The sequence below is a fragment of the Pinus tabuliformis genome, chromosome 5_2 (genome assembly GCF_031772625.1).
Source record: "Pinus tabuliformis cultivar Carrire ecotype Pingquan chromosome 5_2, CPIR1, whole genome shotgun sequence".
Lineage (NCBI taxonomy): Eukaryota > Viridiplantae > Streptophyta > Pinopsida > Pinales > Pinaceae > Pinus > Pinus tabuliformis.
The window spans coordinates 53,476,627-53,487,092 of NC_142306.1; the positions used below are offsets into that span (position 1 = coordinate 53,476,627).

General features: G+C 42.0%; 1 protein-coding gene and 1 pseudogene across 1 annotated transcript; both read right to left on the reverse strand.

Annotated features, from left to right (window-relative positions):
- Positions 1 to 8,073: 8,073 nt before the first annotated feature.
- On the reverse strand, positions 8,074 to 8,538 carry LOC149157532 (heat shock 70 kDa protein, mitochondrial pseudogene; annotated as a pseudogene).
- Positions 8,539 to 9,277: 739 nt separating this feature from the next.
- LOC149157533 (amine oxidase [copper-containing] gamma 1-like) lies at positions 9,278 to 10,143 on the reverse strand. The gene has a single exon (XM_089433717.1). The coding sequence runs from the start codon at positions 10,115 to 10,117 to the stop codon at positions 9,278 to 9,280; it is 840 nt and encodes a 279-aa protein (XP_089289843.1). The 5' UTR covers positions 10,118 to 10,143.
- Between the last annotated feature and the right edge of the window lie 323 nt (positions 10,144 to 10,466).

A 10,466-nucleotide genomic window follows, 5' to 3' on the forward strand; every position in this document is an offset into this window, starting at 1 on the left:
TTGTGAAAAATGAAATACCTCTGTTGTTCCATTGTTCTCCCTGTGGAAGAACCATGTCCGGATCATTGCGAAAATCCATTCCGGCATACGGAAAATCCTGAATCACAAAGACCTGGCCCTCCAGCCAGTGGAAGTAACCATTGGGAAATTGAACAACTGCTGCTCCCTCGTCAGGATGCTAGGCCATTACCGCAACCCATCTCGTCAACTTAGGCTCCCGAGGAGGCCCAGCTGGAACTGTAAGATGCTGGGGGATCAACATTGGAACTCTCTCTAGGGCAAAGCTCACAACTAAAGGCCCATATCCAAAGGTCTTCAGTTGTCCACTCTTTGCCCTGGTTAGTTGGCCCTTCATATTGGCCAACACAGCATCGCACCAGTTGAAAATGGTGCCTTGGAAGCAATCTATAGCCATCCGCATTTGGGATCCAATGGCTATGTGCAAAGTGGCAGCGCCGCAGAGTCTGGTAACTGTAAAGGCAATTACCATAAGTTCAGGTCGGGATATGTACTTGATTTCTATCCCCTTCTCATGGTTTTGATTGTTGCACCACTCTAGCCGGAGACTAGCAAGGGATTGGCCACCCGGCCTAGTCCCGAATAGAGAGAGTTGCTCGCCCTTGTTAGGCAAGCCAGTGAGAAAGTATATATCGGAGGACTCTATCTCGAGCTGGTTTTCTCCGATGTAAAAACATTGATCCTGAATATTCCACCTTTCAACCAGCCACTCTAAGAATGGCACCTGGGCCCTCATGCCAGGTATGGCCCAGTACTTGTAGAGTCCGCATGCCTTTAACACATCAATAGAAGGTTGATGACCTATTGCGGCCAAATCAACGTCTTCGTGCTCTCTTTCACGCCAATCTAGCATGGTGAGTTTCCTACACACCAAAAAACAATAGTTAGAATTCATTAAATAAAATTTGGTTGGTTAAAATTGGAGTTTGGGGTTTCAAAATCTGTGTTTCACGGGGTACACACCCCACGTTCAAAAGACAGAGTGGCGGTACGCAGCTGTCCTGAAGGCGGGCTGCGTACCCCGACCTTTTTCCCATATACGAAAAAGTCGGGGTACGCAGGTCGCCCATAGGGCACCTGCGTCCCTCGAGAAACATATTTTAAAACCCTAAACCCCCCAAAAAATCAAACTAAAACTTGAAATGAAATTCTAAACGGATGAAATTGAAGAGGAGGATGTTGTGAAATACCTGAAAGAGACGGCGCTCGATTCTGACGGTCGGATTCTCTGCAAAGTCCATGGGAAGTTTTCTTGTCAAAAGCCCTTTTCTCAACCTCAGCAGTAAAATGGTAAAAATGACATGGTAAAAAGTCTTTTTATAGGTTTTTTGGATGAATGAATGTTAAGTTTGTTTATTTTTCACCATGAAAGGACATTTTTCAATGTATTTTTACCCATCTTAAACAGGTATGAGTAATGTGTTGTTTTTGTGCAGGACAAAAGGACTTTAGAGTAAAATCATCATTTTTCACAAACCAAAACATCAGAGTCATCTTTTAAAGCTCTTTTCTGACTCCTAAAATATGAAAATATTGTCGAGCATTTCTCTTACACTCGTTAAAACGGAATTAAAATACGGTCCCCTTATAGCTCTTTTCTGACCGTAAAAACAGGAAAAGATTGCCGGGTTTTTGTCGTTTCAAACTCGATACGGAAATAAAACGACGTGTCCTTGATCGCTTTTTACTTTTCAGGTCAGAGACACTAATCATGAAAGTACTGCTTGGTCGCAAGATCAAGTGGTTCTCTCAGGTATTATTTTATACTTTTTCGGGCTTGGGAGACACAAATTTACGAAAAAGTTCACCGTGGAGTCTTCTTTAGTTTTTTAGACTCTCTAAAAATGAAAAACGCCGAGTTTCTCCTATACTGGACTCGTTAAAATTTCACAGTAAAGGACCTGTTTGATTACAAACAGGAACGGACCACTCCTTCTTAGGGTCCGAATCTAAACTAAGTTGGACTCATCCAAAGGATGAGCTTATAATCAAGCATATGTTATCCTCCTCAAGCTTGTTAAAAATAAAGAGGTACTTGCCAGAAATGGTGGGGGAAAAGAGAGAAGAATGAACTGATTTGTCATCCTTTGTTACAAAAGAACCTTATCACCGCTCTTGAACACGACACTTTCCGTTCACCTGGGTTGGGAAATCCTTTGCCTTAAAAGTTGATCAAACCACTTTGAAATTCTTCAACCGTTTCCGGGTATTAACTTTGGGTCAATCATCACCAAACCATCTGTCGTGTCGTTATGTGTTCAAGAGGTCTCTGCAAATAAACCATTCATATGCAAAATACTTGTCATCCATTTGACCATCCCTGAGTTAGTCCTTACAACAACATTTCTTCAACTTGAACAATGATTTCGTGTTGTGGGCTTGCCTGCAACAAGTCGCTTTCTATCGACATCAGCACATTATCTAGAAAGATGACTTAGAAATTGACAGTACCTTGAAGTCTGCATGCATCAATGGCAGGTTTCTCGCCTTTGACGACAGTTTACATCATTGACTTTCGATCGAAGGATTCCGTGACGTGTTCGACATCAAATCATTCATTCACATTTCATGGATTGTACTGGGTACTTTGAGAACCATTGACATCACTGGTGGTCTCTCTCACGCTTGTTAACGGTTTACATCATTGACTGGTAATCAAGTGGTTTCTACCATGCTCGGCATCAACTCATTTATTCGCATGGATAGAATCGTACCAATTCGGGAAGTAGAAATGAAGACCCTGGATCTAGTTTCCACCATCCAGGCTGCGAGGAGTTTTGTATTCATTATACATTAGACTAATCATAAACAGATGGCTGCATCCATGCTGTGTCTACAAAAGTCTATGATTGTGATGTACTGCAAAATCATTCTTGTATCAGAGCAGTAGTTAGATCATTAGTTAAAGTTTTCAATCTGAGTATGGGAATGCCTACCTCAGCGATGATATCATCTTATATATTTATTTTGTGTTGAATATTTGCAGGTTCTGACCGGGTCCTCCGCAAGATACTCCTTGAAATGATAAAGTACTTCACCCTTCCTAGATCATAAAAACCCTAATCTACTACAGGCTTCGCACTTTAGGGGGCAATCTGTTACACTAAAAAATGTCACCATGACTATTTGCAGTTAGTATGGCTCCATCCACTGTCATACTATCCTCCTTGGTAAGTCTCATGCCTCTGCTCTCCATGTCAAACTTCAAGAAAGAGAGAAAAGTCATTTAAAAGTCAATTATCTCTGGTACGCAGTTTCTCTTAGCCTCACCTGCGGGTACGCAACCCAAGTTCACAATACCTGCGTACTTGTATGCTCTGTATGTAAAGGGATGGGTGCGTACTCCTGTAAAGGTCAAAAGGCGCAAGTTTCACTCCAAAAAAGTTACTTGTGGTCATTTCTAGAGTCTTCTAGAAGCATGTTTGACGTGTATGAAGCGCCTCCAGATGGTTCATGTATCCCTACCAAAGAGGAACTTATCCCATCAATAGGGGAGCTATCCCATCCAAAGAGGGACTTATCCCATTGATGGTGGACCTGAATAACTTCCTCTAGACCACTATAAATACAGGCATTGGGCCAAAGGGAGGGGAGGTTGAAAGCTGAACATTCCTAAGGGTAGATGCTGTTGGAATTAGGACTTCCTTGTAGAAGCTTGTGAGGAGAGATTACCATTTTTACTTGTTTCCATTGGGAGGTGGGTGAGCTGATCAGAGTAAGGGAGAACTCTTGTGGACCCTGGGAGGAGCTTGCACAACACCAAGGCTCAGGTTGTAATGGTTCCTTTTGTTACCTTTTAATACAAATTAGTCCATTCTTCTCAACAATTTGTTATTAATGAGTTGTTTCATATACTCCTTGGTCTATATGTTAAATATGTTTTATTTTATGTGATATTCAGGTGCTATTTAATCATTTGATTGTTGGTGAATGTAGGTTTCGAAGGGAAGGAGGATCTCGTCCGGATCAACGAAGCTGGACTACTACAACAGCGTTGGATTACAGGTAGGATCTAAACACTTGATTTCTCATATTTTAAAAGCATATTTAGGGAAGGATTGCTCTTATTTGTCTTGTTTGTCATTAGAGAGTCTTAGGATTTCTAGGAAGGTCAGTTGTGTCTGCACTAATGACTCTTTCCACGTGACACAACTGTCTCTTTCAGTTTTTTTTAGTTTCCCAAATTGTAGCATAGTTTACTATTTTTAGCAGTTTTTCGGACCCTCAACTTCCAAAGCCGTTTTGAGGCCCTAAACGACGTTTTTTCAAAACTATAGGACCAACATGGGTCCATAGTCCAATTTTTTGCTTCCCAAAGTTGTATTGCTCAGATAGATCTTTCTAACGAGCTATTGTACACGTCAAACAGAGATCGTATGCCAAAGTTACGACCCCAAGAAGTTGATGTACCAACTTACCCAAAACGGGGCCCATAATTTGGCATTTCATCTTCCAAGGTTAGGTTTTGGGATGATAAGGGTTTTTCATTGTTTCTCAACAATAAATAGGCCTTTGAGCCTCATTGTAACACAGTTCAGAGGCATGTAGCCGCCACATCTCTTCTCCGAGATAAGCTACCATCGCCCTAGCTGGTTTATTTGCATTACTGTTTGTAAGCATATTTCAGTATTTTACATTAATCAAATGAAGTATTATTTCCGCTGCATATCTGTCTTTATGGTTATCTTTGTATTTTATTACGTTCCTGTTTAAATCCAGATCAGTGGTATCAAAGCAGTCTGCTTTTTCTCTGTTTTTCTTTGCATGTCCCCAATGTGGTCGGCATATAAGGAGTTCGGGCTTGAACTGGTCGAACCTTTGCAAGAACAGCCTCGCAAATCCCGACGGCCTCCCATGGCGGATGAGAAGAAAGACAAGGGGGCAGGAGATCCTATCAAAATATTGCTCGAAGAAGCCCTTGAGTGGAAAATGAATGTGATGATGGATAGCTTTGCGCAGATCCTTCAGTGGCTACCCAGAGGTGACACATCAGCTTCCAACAATTACTCTAGAAACGCCACACTGTTTAAGATACAAGTTAATTTTGAATTCCCCATCTTTGAGGGTTAGATAGATGCAGATGCCGTAAATAAATGGTTAAATCTGCTAGATGGATATTTTTCTGTTCATGATTTTTCAAGTCAGGAAAAGATTGCTTCACTCTTCTCAAAGCAGGCCCCCATGTCAAGGACTGGTGGGAAACCTACTGCGAGCATAAGAATGAAAGCACAGGCTCACTATTTTCAGCCGCACCCACTTGGGATTCAATCTGGAATGCCGTCAAGGAGTAGTACTACCCTATCAAAAGCTACGACGACAAATACATAAAGTGGACCACGCTGCGGCATGGAAGGGACCAAGATATGCCAGAGTTCACAACATTTTTCATACCCTTCACACACAGTTGGGTATCAAAGATTCTAATCTGCATCTGGTACTCAAATACCGCGGCTGCCTACACAAATACATCTAGGAAGAGATGGAGTTCCTCAACATCTCCTCGCTCGGCACGTCATACCGATATGCTGTCAAAATCGAGAAAAGTTCAAAGAGAAGAAGCTAGACTTTGGATCTATGGATCTGAATACCAAAGGACAAAGCCAAGGTGGGGTCTCCCAAGTCAACCTGTTGAAGCCACAAGAAAAAAACAACACCACGAAGTCAAAAAAGGACACAAGAAATTGGTGTGAATTCCACAAGAGCCCCACTCACAACACAAGTGAGTGTCGGACCAAGTAGTCATTGGTGGCTGAGTTGAAGGCTTCCAAATCAAATGCATGTTCCGACCCTAAGCCAAAACCCGACAAGGGGAATGGCAAAGGGAAGCAGATCATTGATGTGGATCCCAGTGCCACTATTGCCACTGCCAAGATTTAGAAGAATGAACTCGAAGATCCAGAGGAGGGGGAGCATATTTTCCACTCAAAGATGTGGGTGAATGGATCACCATTGCATTTCATTGTCGATAGTGGTAGCCAAAACAATCTCATTTCAGCAGAGGTTGTGAAGCGGTTGGGCCTATCGACTACACCACACCTGCAACCGTACAATATTGGGTGGCTTCATGAAGGAAAAGATCTTAAAGTTCGCTAGTAGTGCCGCCTTCCTTATAGCATCAAGCCCTTCATAGACGAGGTATTGTGTGATGTTACACCTCTAGATGTTTGTGATGTACTATGAGGTGAGCCATACTTGTGGAGGCGACATGCTGTGTATGAGTCAAGGCCTCATGCTGTCATTGTTTCTTTGTGTAATTCATTATATAGGATACTGGAGGTAGCCCCACCTACCACCACCTCTTTGATCACTACTAAGAAAGACAGCAAGCTCATCTCCCAAACTAGGAAATTCATTTTCTATATAGTTCGTTCCCAAAGTAAGGGGAAGATTGTCACCACATCCATGACCCCCGCGAAGGGTTCCTCCACGCAGCAGCAACAACAAAGGGATACGGTCATGATAGAACACAAGAACAACTTCTCCTCACCCACAGGGGTACCACACAAGTGTCAGGTGGGCGAAAAAGTTTGGTTACATTTGTAGAAAGAATGCCTTACAAGAGCCCATCAGAAGCTCAGACCACTCTGACATGGTCCTTACACGAGTACCAAGGCTATGGGGAAAAATTCTTTGAAGCATAGAATTGCTCCATTCCTTTGCTTGCACCGAGTGTTCAATGTGGACTATCGTCGACCATGCTTCCCACCATTTTTGGACATATCAGAGATTGTAGAACAGCTCACCAGAGACCCAGCTCAGCAGAAGCTTCCTCATCTCAGGGAGGAACTCAACACAGTGGGGACCATTGCTTCCTAAGGAGGGAGGAATGATTTAAGTGGATGTTAGTGGCCACCCACCTATCCCATTTAGACCCCCACAAATGTCTCTTTCAGTTTCCTAAATTGTAGCATAGTTTACTATTTTTAGCAGTTTTTCAGGTCCTGAACTTTCAGAGCCGTTTTGAGTCCCTAAATGACATTTTTTCAGAAATTTGGGAGCAACATGCATCCATGGTGTTATCTCAAAATCAAATCCTGGAAGGCTGCAAACCAGGAAGACTTCAAGTAACTGTTTCAAACCAATCTTTTGACTAAGGCTTAGCCTCCTTAGCCTGAGAGGGCTCTCTCAAAGGGTTATTGATTTTGGTTAAAAATAAGAGGGCTAACTCTTGTTACATAACAGTGACAAATATGAAGGTTGGACAAACATTACATAAGTTTCCATTGGGCCTATGGAGTCAATAAAACCTCAGCAAATAATGATACAGCCTTTTCATAGAAGTCAGGGCATGTAGCATTTAAATGTTCAAAACACAACTCTTATAAAACCACAGTTCATGAATGTGTACGGGAAATCAGAGCAGCATAAGTGAATTCTGAGTGATTACACATCTATGCAACTGTAAAATAAATCAAGGATAAAGTAAAACCACACATCTTGAACATAGAAACACTTTATGAATCCTGAGAAGAAAAGCAGTTCTATTATATTACTGAACTCTGTATTTCTACATAAGCCAAAACAGTACTCTGTTTTATAAAATCTCCAACCCTCATTACATTTTTGTTTCAGCTATATATAGAATCCTTATTCTAACTAATTCGAGCATCCTCCTCCAGCATGAGGGGAGTCGATAACTACCTCTACTGACACCTATTAGCTATTGAACTAACTAATAAATATAACTAAAGTGCTGACTGGAGTTTTTAAAGAGTTCTAAATCAAGTAGGACTCTAACACCGTGTTATGCATGATGGCTTTAATTATAATGGTTCTCTTTCTTTGACATCTGCTCTCCTTCTGGCGGTGGCTGTGATGGGTCTTCAAGGTTCCATGTTTTCCAATCCCCTGAAACATAGGAAACTGCCACCTGTGTACCGGTCTTTAGTTTGCCTTAACTGACAGCTCCGCTTTGGACTGAAACCCATTCAAGCATTTAAACAAGCCAAGCCCCTACTAAGTATATCGTAGGGGTCTTTAGTTTCTGCAGGGCTTTTCTACTGAGTATATCGCGCTGTCCGCAACATTTCTAGAATCGATTAATGCCTTCTTTTCCTAATCTTTTTGCGCATGCATCTCAGCCTCTCTCACCATTTTCTGTGTCTCGTCTTCTGTCAGTCCTCCAGACGACCGGATAATGATATTCTGCTCCTTATTCGTGGCTTTGTCTTTAGCAGATACAGTCACAATACCGTTTGCATCAATGTCGAAGGTAACCTCTATTTGAGGTACACCTCTGGGTGCTGGTGGAATGCCAACAAGCTCAAACTCGCCAAGCAGCTTATTATCTGAAGCCATTTCCCGCTCACCTTGCAATACTCTCACTCCTACCTGAGTTTGACCATCTGCAGCAGTTGAAAACACCTGAATTTTCTTTGTTGGAATTGTGGTGTTTCTGTTGATAAGCCGTGTAAATGCACCACCAAGAGTTTCAATTCCCAACGACAGAGGAGTAACATCAAGAAGAAGTAACTCTTTCACATCACCACGAAGTATACTATCCTGAATGGCAGCACCCATGGCAACGGCCTCATCGGGGTTCACACCTTTACCACAGCATTTCTTCAACCTTTACCATAAACAAGAATAATATTCTCCTTGTCATCTATAACCTGGCTGTAGTAAAATCACTTCAAACGCTTTGACAACATGATTGCGAGAGTAAAGCCTGTAATTCTCTGCAAATTTAATATGACGAACAACAAACCCTCCTTTACAACTGTTCGAGCATCCATATCTCGATTATAAGACATAAATGCTTCATCCTCAACAGCAATCAATAACGTAGTCTTTGCAAGAGAAATCTCCCTATCTTTTAGACCAAAAGAAATCTCATCACAGAAAAATTGGATACAGAGGTACCCATCTTCATCTTTACTGGGGCTTGAGAAAATCTTCCTTATTTGTATCTATAGGCGTACAATGGACTAACTCTTGGCTAGCGCGCAGTAGAAATTGTTCCCCCAAGGCCTTCAAAGTCCTTGTTCAAAAGTTCTGATGTCACCTCCCCAGCGATTTCAGATTCAAGGCCTGTAGTAGTTAGTCTTTCCTGAAAAGCTGCTTTAGAGATATTTAATCTTGTTTCAATATCAATAATTGCACCACCAGAATACTCAATATCGGCCTCTAGTGCCCATGCTTCATTAGTGACCTTCATACGGTTATCTTTGGAAGAGAGTACCTCTTTTCAAGACTGGTAAGGAGAAGCGAAGATGACCAAGTCATTGCTTGAGAACAAAAATACACCAGATTAGGAGAACTAGCATGACGCTGTCCAGAGCACAATGTCTTTCTTCTCAATATTACGGTTCCTGTTAGACCATACAGACAAAGTGTCATCTCCTTTGCTTTGGTAAACATATAGCCCACCTGCCCACTCCTCGCTTTTGTTATATGGAGTGACCCATATCTGATTGTTAGTGAAGGCCCCTCGGAGCTGAGGAGGATCATTGTGATCGAGCAAGCTTGCAGCAGTGCCGCCTTGGACAACTTTATATCCCACTGGATTGCCAATCTTTGTCTTCTTTGATGGATTGATAACATGAAATTCAGATGGCTGATAGAGGCTCAGCTTAATTTGGGCATCCTTCTCTGTTTGGGCTACGTGCCTCTCTGCTTTCCAAAAACTTTTCCTTGGAGTTTGTCCATTCTTCACCGTTTGCTTGGCCATCTTGACCTGAACAAAGGAATTGTATGTACCATCAACATCCATGTCCAGGTAAAACGTAACATAATGGTCATGGATGACACCAATTATATTCTGAGCGAGCAAAGTCCCATGAAGTTCGTCCTGGGATCTGATCTGGTTAACATTCCCATATTTTGTACCTTTGATCATCAAGATCCCACTTAGTCCAGCCTTAATTCTGATAAGGCCATCGGTCTGAAATTCCCAATCCACGATATAATCATAGTTTGCAACAGATGCTGCCATACGGGCTACTAAAATAACCTTTGGTCTGACTTCTCGAATCTCCATGCCTGAAATTTGACATTCTGTGTGGCGCCAAGCTATGTCGCCTTCATATCGCTCAAATATGCAGACCATGTTAGGTCTTACATAAGGTGCTCCATCAGCACTAGCCATGACCCCGTCCATGTAGTATGCATTTCTTGAAAGTCATTGAGTGAATCAAGAGACATAGCAGTCAGTCCAAATCCAGTATATTGAGGATGCTCATATTCCTCTTCCCACCAAGATTTCCAGCTTTTGTTTGCAGGGATGCCAATACCACCCCTATCGTTATCCATTTGGTCCAATCTTCTCAATATTCAACTATCTTTTTCCATTCAAAACCCGAGGGATTGAACAAGAATGGAGCAAACAACCATGTCACCACCAAAAACCACATCGAAAGTGTTATTAACAGGTAAGAGACAAAATCTTTTGCAGCAGAGCAATAAATGTTGTAGACAAAGAGAAGCATCATCAGCTCCAGTCCTTTTGT